The sequence below is a fragment of the Falco peregrinus genome, chromosome 5, assembly GCF_023634155.1.
Source record: "Falco peregrinus isolate bFalPer1 chromosome 5, bFalPer1.pri, whole genome shotgun sequence".
Taxonomy (NCBI): domain Eukaryota; kingdom Metazoa; phylum Chordata; class Aves; order Falconiformes; family Falconidae; genus Falco; species Falco peregrinus.
The window spans coordinates 101,542,484-101,553,865 of record NC_073725.1 but is presented as its reverse complement, the minus strand read 5'-3'; the positions used below and the strand labels follow the sequence as shown (position 1 = coordinate 101,553,865).

Here is an 11,382-nt window from a genome sequence, read left to right as displayed (position 1 = left end):
TGACCTGGGTATGGAGGGGCTCCGTGGGGCGGGGCTGTGCGGCTGTGTAGGGGCTGGCGGGGTAGGGGGCTGACCTGGGTATGGGCTGGCTGAGGGGGCTCTGGGGGACCGAGGCGGGGGCTGTGGGGCTGGCGGGGTGGGGGGCTGTCTGTGGGGGGCTCTGGGGTAGAGGTCTAATAGGGGCCTGACCGGAGGCGGCCGGCCCCTGCGCCACCCGGCCACCATGCAGCTGCGGGACTCGCCGGCCGCCTGCCCGGCGCTGTGGCGCTGCCTGCCCTGCCCGTCGGCCGAGCTGCGCCTGGACCTGGTGCTGGCGTCGGGGCAAACGTTCCGGTGAGCAGCGCGGGGGGCGGCCCCAGCCCGCCCCGGCGGGACCTGGCCCGGCCCCGACGGCCCGTGTGCCGCAGGTGGTGGCAGAGCAGCCCGGGGGCCTGGACCGGCGTGCTGGAGGGGCGCGTCTGGACGCTGCGGCAGGAGCAGGACCGGCTCTGGTACACGCTGTACGGCGAGGAGGGGGATGAGGAGGGGGGTCCCGCCGGGGCAGCCAAGCCGGGCGATGCCGAGACGGACCAGATCCTGCGTGACTACTTCCAGCTGGACGTGGGGCTTCCAGCCCTGTACCGTGCCTGGGGGGCTGCCGACCCCCTGTTCCGCAAGGTGGCTGCTGACTTCCCAGGTGAGGTGGCCCCACGGGGGTGGCTATGGCACCCGCCCCGCGTCCCCTCACCATGTCCCGCCGGCAGGGGTGCGGGTGCTGCGGCAGGACCCCGTGGAGTGCCTCCTCTCCTTCATCTGCACCTCCAACAACCACGTCTCCCGCATCACCGGCATGATCGAGCGCCTCTGCCGCACCTTCGGCCGACGCCTCTGCCGCCTCGACGCCCGGCCCTTTCACGCCTTCCCCTCCCTCTCAGCGCTCACAGGTCCGCCATCGCCCCACCACTGCCACCATGCTGTGGCCTCACCTGTGCCCACTTGTGTCCCGCCGCTGCCCCTCCACAGGCGCTGACGCTGAGGCCCGGCTGCGGGCACTGGGCTTTGGGTACCGGGCCAAGTTTGTCAGCGGGACAGCGCGGGCCGTGGCTGAAGGGCTCGGGGCTGAGGGGCTGCGCCAGCTGCGTACCGTGCCCTACGCTGAGGCCAGGAGGGTGCTGTGCACCCTGCCCGGCGTGGGCACTAAGGTGGGTGCCAGGGCGGAGGAGGACAGGGAGTGGGGCTGGTGGTGGGGGCTGATGGTGCTGCCTGGCTGCAGGTTGCTGACTGCGTCTGCCTGATGGCGCTGGACAAGGCAGAGGCCGTGCCGGTGGACACCCACGTCTGGCGCATTGCCCGGCAGCGCTACGGCATGGCGCTGGGTGGCAGGAGCCTGAGCCCCCGGGCCCACCAAGAGATCGGTGAGGATGGGGCTGGGCCCCCCTACAGGACCCATGGGGATGGTACCCCTGGAGCTGGCACTTGCCCTCTCTCTGCAGGTGACTTCTTCCGAGGGCTGTGGGGCCCCCGCGCCGGCTGGGCACAGGCAGTGAGTACCCTGCTCCTGGGCACCCGGGGCTCAGCCCTCGCCCCCAACCCCAGCCCTGTCATGCCTCCCCATGCCAGGTCCTCTTCTGTGCTGACCTCCGCAAGGGCCAGGAGCCGGCTGGCAGCCAGGATCGGGCCCCGGGGGGCCGAGGCCAGGACAGATGTGGGGACACGACCCGCTAGGGACACCCCAGGAGGGAAAGAGCCGGGGGATCCCTGTGCCTGCTCCCAGCTGGGGATGGACAGGGGTGTAGGCAGCTGCCTGTCCCCTGCCCACTGTGTGCCTGGCAGGGGCTGCTGCCCTGGCCAGTGGGGCTGGGGGTGGTCGGGGCTGTGTCCAGCCCACCCAGGGCAGAGCCAAGCCAAGCGGTGTTGGCCTCTTGCCTTTATTACAAGCAATAAAATAGAAACATCCATTTGGAAAATTCTCCTTGAGCATGCTGGGGGGGGTGTGGGGCAGTGCCAGGACAGGCATGGGGGGGAGGGAGAGGGTGTGGGAGGCGGCCCAGAACGCAGCCCTGAGCTCGGGGGGGGGATGGGGGGGGGGGGGGTGCTTCCTGAGGGCTGCCCCCATGCAGGGCTCTGCTGCGAGCCTGTGGCAGGGGGCAGCCCCACACACCCATGCGAGCAGGGCAGGGTGCCCCCCACACCACCCCCCCACCTCCAGCACTGCAGGGCCCCTCACCTCACACTGTGCCCATGGGAGGGTGGCCCCCCCCCTGCCCCCCCACCCCCCAGGATGTGGCCGTGTGGGGCCACGCTCAGTCCGGTGGGAGGCGCTGAGCTCTGCTCAGGGGCAGGCACCTACAGTCCGACCCTGTGGGAAGGAGCGGGGTGAGGGCCTGGGGTCAGCCCTAGGGCTGGGGGGTCGGGGGGTGGGGGGCCAGAGCTCACCATTGCTGGTGCTCCCCATAAGCCGCTCGCCGGGGCTGGTGGGAGTCATCTGCCCGGGGCCCTCCTGGCTGGTTCCCAGCTGCAGCTTCCTCATGTGTCTCACCACCGCCGTGGCGTTGAAAGCTTGCTGCCAACCCCATGGTATCCATCACCTGGCACGAGGTGCCTGGGGGGGGGGGGGGGGGGGGGGTCCTGCACCCCCTCAACACCCCCTGCGCCACCCTAGCACCCCACGCTCACCTTCCACTTGCTTTTTGCAAAGTTCTTCTTGATCTGCTCGCTCACCGACTGGTGGATGTTCTTGTCCAGGGCCGTGTCCCCGGCAATCCTGGGGTGGGAGGGCGGTCAGCGGGGGGGTCCCCTGCCCCACGGCTGCCATGGGGTGAGCCAGGGAGGGGGGCAGACAGCAGCAGGTGCCCCCCATACCAGGGATGCTGCAGGGCTTGCTCGCAGGTGAAGCGCTTGCCGGGGTCCTTCTCCATCAAGTGCTGGATGAAGTCCTTGGCTGGGATGGGGCACGGAACAGCTGTGAGCTCCTGTGCCAGCTGCCATGACACCATGCCGGCATCCCAGCCCCCACCACCCTGGTGGTCCCAGCTCACCGGAGTCCGAGATATCATCCCAGTAGGGCGAGTCAAACTCGTACTCAGCCTGCAGGATCTGCTCGAAGAGCTTCGCATCGTTCTCATCGTAGAAAGGGGGGTACCCGCAGAGCCTGGGGGGGTGGTAGGGAGGGGGATGCTGGCCCCAGGTGGCCAGGGGAGAGGAGGGGAGGGGGAGAGGGGGTTGGTACATACAGGATGTAGGCGATGACCCCGATGGACCAGCAATCCACTGCCTTGCTGTAGGGCTTCTGTGCCAGCACCTCAGGGGCTGGGGGGGATGGCAGGGGTGAGGGGGGACCCCAACCCTGGGGGAAGGACCCCAACACCCAGGGTGGTGGCAGCCCGTGGCAGGAGCTCACCCACGTAGCCGGGGGTGCCACAGGCTGTGGACATGACGCTGCCGCAGCCCTCAATCTTTGACAGCCCAAAATCACTGATCATGATCTTGGAGTCCTCGTCCACGCTGTAATAGAGCAGGTTCTCGGGCTGCGCGGAGGGGGTGGTCAGGGAGGGGTGACACCGAGGTCCCCTTCCCCACCAGCACGACAGGGGGCTGTGCATGTGCATGTCCCCCACCCACTTACCTTCAGGTCACGGTGGACGATGCCCATGTCGTGCAGGTACTTGACAGCATCAAGGATCTGCCGGATCAGGGTGCTGGCATCCCGCTCGGTGTAGAAGCCCTTCTCCACGATGCGGTCGAAGAGCTCCCCCCCCGAGACCCTGCGGGGACGGGTAGTGCCAGTCAGCACAACCCCCCCGCACCACTCTGGACCCCCCCCCAACGTCACTCACAGCTGCATGATGAGGTAGAGGTGGGTGCTGCTCTCATAGATGTCATCCAAGGCCACGATGTTGGGGTGCTTGATCCTGGGGGGGGAAGCATGGGGGGCGTGAGGGGGTCTCCCAGCTGCCCCCACCCTGGCCCCCCATTGGACAGGGAGCCGCCAGGCTCGGCCCGCAGGGCGTCACGCGCCACTGGCTATTTTGGGCACTGCCAGTAACACCCGTCACCGGGTGCTGGCAGCGGGGAGCTGTGCCGGGTGCTGGGCAGGGGGTGCAGAGCAGGACCCCCCCAACCCTGGTGCTGGGACAGCCCCTACTTGTGGAGGACGGCAATCTCGTTCTCGATGCTGGTCTCCTTCCCCTCCAGCGCCTTCTTGGCGATGCACTTGATGGCCACCAGCTTCTGCGTCGCCTTCTCCTCTGCCAGGACCACCTCGGAGAAGGCCCCCCTGGGGGGGCGAGGGGTGAGCAGGGCAGGGGTGCCGCCGGCCAGAGCCACCATCGCTGTGCCATGATTGCCATGGTGACAGGCAGAAAGTTCAGCTATTTATAGGCGAAAAACGAGTGGGAGCCGCCCGCCAGGACAGCCGGACACGGCCCTGCAGGGATGGAGTGCCCGACCCCCCCGGCACGGCCACACTGTCCCCTTACCAGGCAGGGCGAGGCCGTGGCAGCGGGGGCTGAGCCATGCCAGGGATGAGCCCCCAGGTGGGTTTCGGCAGCCCCATGCCCTGTGGCACCCAGGGCGAGCAGGGCCACTCCGGCTGGGGGCACGGGGGCCACCCGAAGGCCAGGGTGCCCGGCGGGAGCCATCGGCCGCGCCCCGACGGGGCAGGTGGCGGGCAGCGTGCCTGCGCCCTGCCAGGCCCTAAGCCTTGCTGTAATTAACCGCTAATCCAGCCTAAGAGCCTTAGGGTGCTCCGGGCACCGCCAGGACCCCTGTGCCAGCCAGGGGACCCCTGCCCGGCCCCCTCGGTGCGGCAGCCGGCACCGGAGGGCTGGGGGGGGCAGCGCCGGGGGCAGGCGGTCGGCGGGGCAGGTGGCACCGCAGACCCCCGCCTGCACCCCACGGCAGGTCCCTGGGGTGCCAGCCCAGTGGCGGCCCCCGCCTCGGGCCAGTGCCGGAGCTGGCACGGTTGCACACGGTGGTTTTGGCGAATCCAGCGCCACGAGTGGGTGCCAGCGGCGCGTTCCCGCCTGCAACTCACGTGCCCAGGACCTCTCGGAAGTCGTAGATGCGCCGAATGTCCTCGGTCCTCTTCTTCCAGCTGGGCCCATCCTGCCCCAGCGGCATGGTGCCCCGCGGGGGCCACCCACTCCCACCTGTGACACGAGCGGCGACAGGGTGTCAGTGTGCTGGGGGGGGACGGGGGCACTGTGGCCGCGGGGTGAGGGGCCACGGGGACAAGGGGACGTGGTCGATGGCGATGGTCGTGCGGTGATAGGGACAAGCTCCCCGCCTTTGCTCCAGCCCCACAGCCACCCACCCCCCGCCCCACGCAGTCTTGGCGTGGGGTGCCCCACGGCGGACACACGCTGGGTCCCTCCCGTTGCCCGGGCGCGGGCCGGGCGCGCCGGGGGAGGGGCAGAGGCGCACGCGTGGGCGTGTGTGGGGGTCGCCACCCACGACCCCCGCACGCGCGCCAGCCGCCACAGCCGCGCCGGGTGGGACACGCGTAGGAGCGGGGGCTGCGCACCCCGCCGCCGCCGGTCGGGCTCGCGCGTGGGCACCGGCCCCGCGCGTGGGCGCGCCGCCCCCGCCCCGCCCGGCCCTTACCGACGGCGCTGCGGCGGCCCCGGCCCCGGCCCCGCGCGGAGCAGCGGCGACTCCTCCCGGCGCGGCGCCGCCGGCCAGCCCTGACGTCACGGGGAGGGGCGTGGCCAGCCCCGCCCGCCGCCAATGGAACGGCGCGGCGGGGCGCGGGGGGACACGCGTGACCGCGGGGCGCGCAGGAGGGCCGAGGGCCGCGTACCTGTGGCCGAGGCGCGAGTGGGTCCTTTGGGGACACATGTGGGGCAGGCGCCCCGCGGGCTGCAGGACAGACAGCCACCCCCCGCCCCAGCAGGACCCCAGCTCACACACACCCCGCCCCACGGCAGAGCTGTCCCCGCGCCCCGCCGTCCCCGAGGCCACCACACCAGCGCCTGCACCGGGCTGCTTTTATTGCCCACACATGTGGCAGCGGAAACCACTGGTACACAGAGAGCCCGGCCGCCCCCCCACTGGCCCCTTCCCCTCCCCACCCACCCCCGCCTACGCCGTGGGGGCGGGGAGTGGGGAGGGACAGGGGACGGTGGGAGCCGCCTCACAGCAGCCACCACATCCACCCCCTGCCTGGCTGATGTCACCTTCCCAGGAGAACAGGGAGAGTGCTGGGGGTGCACGGGAGCAGAAGCTGCGGGCCAGGAGGGGCCATTCCCCGCAGGGAACCCCCGCACCTGCACAGGGTCCCCAGCTTGTGTCAGTGACAGTCCCATGCAGGGAGGGGACAGCAGCCGGGACCCATCACCCAGCTGGGCAGACAGAGCAGGACCAGGGTGTGCGGGGGCTGCGCCCCCTCAATCCCATGCTGGGAGGCTGCAGGCATGCAGGCACTCTGGGGGTGACTGGGCCATGGCCACCACCCCCGTAGCTGAGGTCCATGGCAGACAGGGGTCCTCAGCCCCCACTACCCATCCAGCAGCTTGAGGATGCTCTCCCGCTCCTTCAGGGTCTTCCAGGCCTGGTCCTTCTCCTTCTTGGTGGGTGTGCGCTTCTTCTGCCGGGCAGCCATGATCTTGCGGAAGGCATCCATCACCTCGTTGTCGGCCATGCGGACACGCTGCCGCAGCTCCTGCCGATGCAGCTCCTCCTTGGCCAACCTGGGGAGCGGGCACATGGGAGTGTAAGTCCCTGCACGGCAGCCCACCACCTGCACCCGTCCCAGCCTGCTCTCACCGCAGCAACTCATGCTTCTTGGCGCGGTTGTGTGCGCTCAGGGCCTTCAGCTCTGCCTGCCTCTTGCGCAACTCGGCCAGCACCTCATCCTCCGAGTCCTCGGCCGGCCGGTCCTCCGACTCCAGCAGGCCCTGGGCCACCAGTTCCTCCTTGATCCGCCCCTCCAGCGACTTGGTGTGGGGAACACTGCCAGTACAAAGAGCGGCTGCTGCCCACCACATGCCCTTTGCTCCCCACAACGCATCAGGGCTGGGAAAGCACCAGCACGTTTGGTGTACCCGCAGGCAGCGCCAAGCCCTGGGCCCACCTCAGCTGCTCACCTGAAGGGCTTGTTCTGGCTGCGGGGAGATGTGCTGGCACCGTCGGCTCCTGAGTCCTTGCCGGCAATCTCAGGGATGGGGGAGTCCTCAACAGGGGAGATGATGTTCTCCTAGCGGGCAGAGCATCAGGGAAGGGTCACAGTGCCAGGCCACAGCAGTGCTGCCCCACAGGGCCACACCACAGCACAGCCCCACGGAGCCAGGCTGCCACACAGCTCCACCGAGTTCCTCACCTCCACGAGGGCCTGCAGGAGACGTTGCGTCAGGGGCCCAAAGGGACACCCATCCTCCGGCTGCTCATGCTGGGCCTCCGACTTCTTCAGGAGGGCATCAACATCTGGGAGGAAGTGGGAGGGGGGAAAAAAAAAACCAACCCTAAACACACAGAGATGAGCAGCAGGGCAGGGCAGCCTCTACCCCAGGGCATGGGGCCAGCGGCCAGGGCTCGGCTCTGCCAGGCATGGGTTCTCACAGCCCCTCCAGGCAAAAGTGGGTGGGGGACAAGGGCACCTTTGGTGTCCAGCTCGGTCAGTGGCCCCAGAACGCCTTTCTTTTTGTCAGCAGCAGCTGCCGCCCGAGCCCCATCCTTCTGTTCCTCCAGCAGGTCCTCCTGGGCCCAGCGCTGGGAGTAATGCTTCCCCAGCGGTGGGATCTGCAAGAGCAGGGCTCGGCACAGCTCCCAGAGCTCCCCACCTCGCCTCCCAACTTGCCAGCACTATGGCATCATCCCCAGGTGGGAACACTCGCTGTGAGGTGCTGGAAGGGCAGGGAGGAAACGAGGAGGGAGGGTTGGGGATGGGCTCAGGAGTTTTTCACCTTGTAATGCTCAGCCTCATCCTCCGGCGGCTTGAGCAGCTCCTCCAGGACTCTGACCTCCTCATTGGTGAGATCGGCACAGTATGGCTCCACTGATGCCCAAAACCTGTGAGGACGCATGAACTGTGAGGGAGAGCTGCAGGGAGCCCATGGGAGCTGACACACACATCCCTTCCCCCAGGGCACCTCTTTCCTTGGGCTGGCAGCAGTCTTCAAGCTAGGTGCTGTGAGGAAGGAGATGGAGGATCCCAACGCCCCCCAAACCCCCACACACCTGTTTGGAGCATCGTTTTTGGGAATGCGGGGCACATCAATGGGATCATCCTGGAACTCGTATTCCTGGATCTTGGGCTGAAGGTTCTTGGACTTGGGCCGGCCAGGGCCAGGCCCAGTCCCATGGCCACCTTTGCCCTCCAGCTTCTGCTTCTTGGGCTTCCCATGTTTGACAGAGGTGCCCACATCATGATCCTTGCTCAGCTTCAGGAATCGCCGGTCACCCTTCTTATCCTGCCAATCCGTCAGGATCTGGAAAAGAGTGATGCCCCATCAGGTCCCACACCCAGCGCTGGGCAGATGGACTCGAGGCAGCCCCTTGGTGGGAAGGAGCAGGATGGGGAGCCACCCTACGGCCACAGTCCCGGCACCTGGGTCTCGGCTTCCAGGACGCGGAGGCGGCGGCTGGCAGAGGAGAGCAGCGTCTCCAGCTCCAGCTGCAGCGTGTCCAGCTCCTCGATGCCGATGCCGTCGTCCTCCGAGCGGGCCAGCACAGCCGTGTACCGGGGGCACACCTTCACGTGGTCCACCGACTTGAAGTCGTGGAACTGCAGCGGGCAGTCCTTCAGCTCGCTCATGGCGGCGGGGACCGGGCACCGGGGGGGGGGGGGGGGGGAACTACGGGACACCGAGGCGGGCACGGGGGGCTACGGGGGAAGCTGAGAGGAAAAGGAGCGGAGCGGGGGGTTACGGGGAGCCGGACGGGAGATCATGGGGTGCTGAGGGGAACAAGGCGCAGGGCGCTGCCCCGGAGCGCCGCGGAGGCCGCGGGACGCCGGGAGCAGCGTGGGCCGCGGGCGGGCGGCACCGCGGGGCCAGGCCGGGCCTAGGCCGCGCGCCCCTTCCGGCCCCTACTGGCGGCGGGAGCCCCGCCCCTCGCTCTCTCATTGGCGCAGCCGCGCCCTGCACCTGCGGTTCATTGGCCCGGCCCGCTCTCCATCTCCCTTCCCTAATATGGAAGCGATGACAGGACCATACCAATCACGGCGGGGCGCGGGGGGAACCATGCGGGATCCTGCCGCCGCCACGGCCACCGCCACCGCGCCCGCTTTTCAGCGCCGTCGCGTCCCTGCTCCGTGCCGCAGAGAAGCCTCGCCGCCACCGCCCAGGCTCTCGGCGAGGGGCAGAAGCCTCCCGTCGCGCCCCTCCCGCCGCAGTGGGAGGTCCCGCGCATCCCGGAACAGGTGACCAGCCACTTCCTCCTGTCGGGACCGGACCGCCGCCGCCACCATGGTAGGGCGGGGGGGGCCGGGCCGGGCCGGGCCGGGGGGCGGCGGAGAGGGATGAGGGGGCCGGGGATGGCGGGGGGCTGCAGATCGGGGGCGGGCCGCGGGCTGACGCCGCCCTGTCCCCGCAGACCGCCACGCTGCGCCCGTACCTGAACGCGGTGCGCGCCACGCTGCAGGCCGCGCTGTGCCTGGAGAACTTCTCCTCGCAGGTGGTGGAGCGGCACAACAAGCCCGAGGTGGAAGTCAGGTACGGGGGGGGGGAGGTGGGGCGCCGGTGGAGCCCTGCTCCGGCAGGGCTGCCTACCCTGGGGGCTGTTGGCCGGTCCCTGCCCGTTTGCTGGGCAGCCCGGACGCAGCGGGGCAGGCCTCTGCACCCACCGGCCGCTGCCCCTTAGTCACGGGGCTAATGCCCGCAGGGAGCCGAGGGATTTCGGATCTAGCTTGTGACGGAGCGGGGATCTGCCTCGAAGGATGGACGCCTCAAGGAGGCAGAAAGCATGTTGTAGCAGCATGAAGCAAAACCTCCGCATCTCTGTGATCCCTGCGGCTCCCCACTTGTGTGCTCCCCATCCCTGTTCCTGACAAGTAAATCCTTCTGAGTCAGTCCTGCCCTTCCTCTGCTTGCAGGAGCAGCAAAGAGTTGCTGTTGCAGCCAGTGATCATCAGCAGGAACGAGAAAGAGAAGGTCCTCATCGAGGGCTCTATTAACTCTGTGCGTGTCAGCATTGCAGTGAAACAGGTGAGGTGGAGGGCACGGGCAGCGGGTGGGCAGCTCATGCCTGGCACAGGTGAAGCCTCACTTCCCTTTCTTCTCCCCAGGCTGACGAGATCGAGAAGATCTTGTGCCACAAATTCATGCGCTTCATGATGATGAGGGCTGAGAACTTCTTCATCCTGCGCAGGAAGCCCGTGGAGGTGAGGTGGCAGGGAGGGAGCAGGGCAGATCCTGGCTCTGCTCCTGGCATCGAGGTTGGGGGGTCCCCACTGCTGGACTGGGATGTAGGATTGCGTGGTCAGTGGCCTTGGTGCTCATCCCCAGGGTGCTTCTCTCTTCCCCAGGGCTACGACATCAGCTTCTTGATCACAAACTTCCACACAGAGCAGATGTACAAGCATAAGCTGGTGGACTTTGTCATCCACTTCATGGAGGAGATCGACAAGGAGATCAGCGAGATGAAGCTCTCTGTCAATGCCAGGGCCCGCATCGTGGCAGAGGAGTTTCTTAAGAATGTGAGGCTCTGAAACAGAAGAAGGCGGGTTCCTCATTTTGGGACTGGGGTGTGGGGCTCAAACCCAACATGGCCCTTGTCCCCAGAGCCCTCTCCATCCCATCTTTGGGGATGGTGGTGACATTCTGCCCAAGGAACCTCTTGGGCATGCTGGGGAGGATGCCCAGGGGTGCTCATACCCTTTTGTTCGTGAAGTGCCAGCTTTTGAGACCCCCAGACAGCACTTGGGGGTGGACAGCAGCCATGGGGAGCACTGCCCTTCCGGTGGCTGCTGCGACAGGCTGTGCAGTGCCCAGGCGAGGCAGCAGGAGAAGCTGAGTGGGGCTCTCCGTGAGCAGTGGCCTCTCTCCCTGTCACCAGGGAGGGTGGTGAGGGCTGGAGAAGTGCCCGTGGGCAGGGACTGATGGCCACGCATCTTCTTCTCTTGTCTTTCAGTTTTAGGCCGTGGTGCAGGACCCCGTGGCTCCCCGACGCTTGTGCCCGCCAGGCACTGTGCCTGCGCCTGCTCCCGCTCCCCCCGCTGAGGACAGCCGGGCCGGGCCCCGCCTGTCCCCCGCCGGGCCGGGCGGCCGAACTGGGAGCAGCCCCCGCTTGCGGCAGAGCGGCTCCGGTCGCTGCCCTTGTCTCGTCTCGTTTTTTAAACGGTCTCGTTTGCTGTAACCGTCGCCTCCGCCTTCTTCATCCCGCTGTAACGGCGGGACCCGCGGCACCAGGGGGGCGGGGCCGGGCGCCATGGCAACGGCAAACAGCGCGGGGGCGGGGGGGGCAGCC

At 68.3% G+C, this 11,382-nt stretch overlaps 4 protein-coding genes across 6 annotated transcripts; 2 read left to right on the top strand and 2 right to left on the bottom strand.

Moving 5' to 3' along the window:
- The first annotated feature begins 144 nt into the window (after positions 1-144).
- OGG1 (8-oxoguanine DNA glycosylase) lies at positions 145-1,937 on the top strand. Of its 2 annotated transcripts, XM_055805550.1 has the most exons (7): positions 146-333; positions 408-676; positions 744-923; positions 1,003-1,181; positions 1,253-1,394; positions 1,473-1,522; positions 1,600-1,937. In XM_055805550.1, the coding sequence occupies exons 1-7, from the start codon at positions 224-226 to the stop codon at positions 1,702-1,704; spliced, it is 1,035 nt and encodes a 344-aa protein (XP_055661525.1). In that variant the 5' UTR covers positions 146-223; the 3' UTR covers positions 1,705-1,937. The 2 variants fall into 2 exon arrangements, with proteins under 2 accessions (XP_055661526.1, XP_055661525.1); XM_055805551.1 differs by lacking the exon at positions 1,253-1,394 and having other exon boundaries at positions 145-333; positions 1,473-1,660.
- Positions 1,938-2,182: 245 nt separating this feature from the next.
- CAMK1 (calcium/calmodulin dependent protein kinase I) lies at positions 2,183-5,832 on the bottom strand. Of its 2 annotated transcripts, none has more exons than XM_055805548.1 (12): positions 5,584-5,832; positions 5,015-5,129; positions 4,124-4,310; positions 3,816-3,890; positions 3,605-3,743; positions 3,380-3,506; positions 3,213-3,288; positions 3,018-3,130; positions 2,842-2,920; positions 2,656-2,743; positions 2,416-2,542; positions 2,183-2,338 (listed from the first exon to the last, which is right to left on the bottom strand). In XM_055805548.1, exons 1-12 carry the CDS (start codon positions 5,815-5,817, stop codon positions 2,283-2,285), a joined length of 1,416 nt encoding a protein of 471 aa, XP_055661523.1. In that variant the 5' UTR covers positions 5,818-5,832; the 3' UTR covers positions 2,183-2,282. The 2 variants fall into 2 exon arrangements, with proteins under 2 accessions (XP_055661523.1, XP_055661524.1); XM_055805549.1 differs by having other exon boundaries at positions 4,124-4,255; positions 5,584-5,678.
- A 249-nt stretch (positions 5,833-6,081) lies between these two features.
- TADA3 (transcriptional adaptor 3) lies at positions 6,082-9,022 on the bottom strand. The gene is made up of 8 exons (XM_005229986.4): positions 8,525-9,022; positions 8,155-8,405; positions 7,881-7,986; positions 7,575-7,716; positions 7,298-7,401; positions 7,065-7,174; positions 6,745-6,930; positions 6,082-6,668 (listed from the first exon to the last, which is right to left on the bottom strand). The coding sequence occupies exons 1-8, from the start codon at positions 8,729-8,731 to the stop codon at positions 6,476-6,478; spliced, it is 1,299 nt and encodes a 432-aa protein (XP_005230043.1). The 5' UTR covers positions 8,732-9,022; the 3' UTR covers positions 6,082-6,475.
- Positions 9,023-9,225: 203 nt separating this feature from the next.
- On the top strand, positions 9,226-11,271 carry ARPC4 (actin related protein 2/3 complex subunit 4). Its single transcript, XM_055805245.1, has 6 exons — positions 9,226-9,386; positions 9,511-9,629; positions 10,010-10,121; positions 10,202-10,297; positions 10,442-10,612; positions 11,047-11,271. Exons 1-6 carry the CDS (start codon positions 9,384-9,386, stop codon positions 11,050-11,052), a joined length of 507 nt encoding a protein of 168 aa, XP_055661220.1. The 5' UTR covers positions 9,226-9,383; the 3' UTR covers positions 11,053-11,271.
- Positions 11,272-11,382: the final 111 nt, after the last annotated feature.

Excerpts from the sequence above, each read along its gene's own strand:
- CAMK1 (XM_055805548.1), bottom strand. The coding sequence starts at position 5,817 with ATGTGTCCCCAAAGGACCCACTCGCGCCTCGGCCACAGGTACGCGGCC. Across the intron at positions 3,744-3,815 it reads CTCTACCTCATCATGCAGCT|GGTCTCGGGGGGGGAGCTCT; the intron begins GTGAGTGACGTT and ends CCGTCCCCGCAG. Across the intron at positions 2,921-3,017 it reads GGATGATATCTCGGACTCCG|CCAAGGACTTCATCCAGCAC; the intron begins GTGAGCTGGGAC and ends GCCCCATCCCAG.
- OGG1 (XM_055805550.1), top strand. The coding sequence starts at position 224 with ATGCAGCTGCGGGACTCGCCGGCCGCCTGCCCGGCGCTGTGGCGCTGC. Across the intron at positions 677-743 it reads GGTGGCTGCTGACTTCCCAG|GGGTGCGGGTGCTGCGGCAG; the intron begins GTGAGGTGGCCC and ends TCCCGCCGGCAG. Across the intron at positions 1,395-1,472 it reads CCGGGCCCACCAAGAGATCG|GTGACTTCTTCCGAGGGCTG; the intron begins GTGAGGATGGGG and ends CTCTCTCTGCAG.
- ARPC4 (XM_055805245.1), top strand. Across the intron at positions 10,122-10,201 it reads TCAGCATTGCAGTGAAACAG|GCTGACGAGATCGAGAAGAT; the intron begins GTGAGGTGGAGG and ends TCTTCTCCCCAG. Across the intron at positions 10,298-10,441 it reads TGCGCAGGAAGCCCGTGGAG|GGCTACGACATCAGCTTCTT; the intron begins GTGAGGTGGCAG and ends TCTCTTCCCCAG.
- TADA3 (XM_005229986.4), bottom strand. The coding sequence starts at position 8,731 with ATGAGCGAGCTGAAGGACTGCCCGCTGCAGTTCCACGACTTCAAGTCG. Across the intron at positions 8,406-8,524 it reads TCCTGGAAGCCGAGACCCAG|ATCCTGACGGATTGGCAGGA; the intron begins GTGCCGGGACTG and ends ACTCTTTTCCAG. Across the intron at positions 6,669-6,744 it reads AAGAAGCATGAGTTGCTGCG|GTTGGCCAAGGAGGAGCTGC; the intron begins GTGAGAGCAGGC and ends CCCGCTCCCCAG.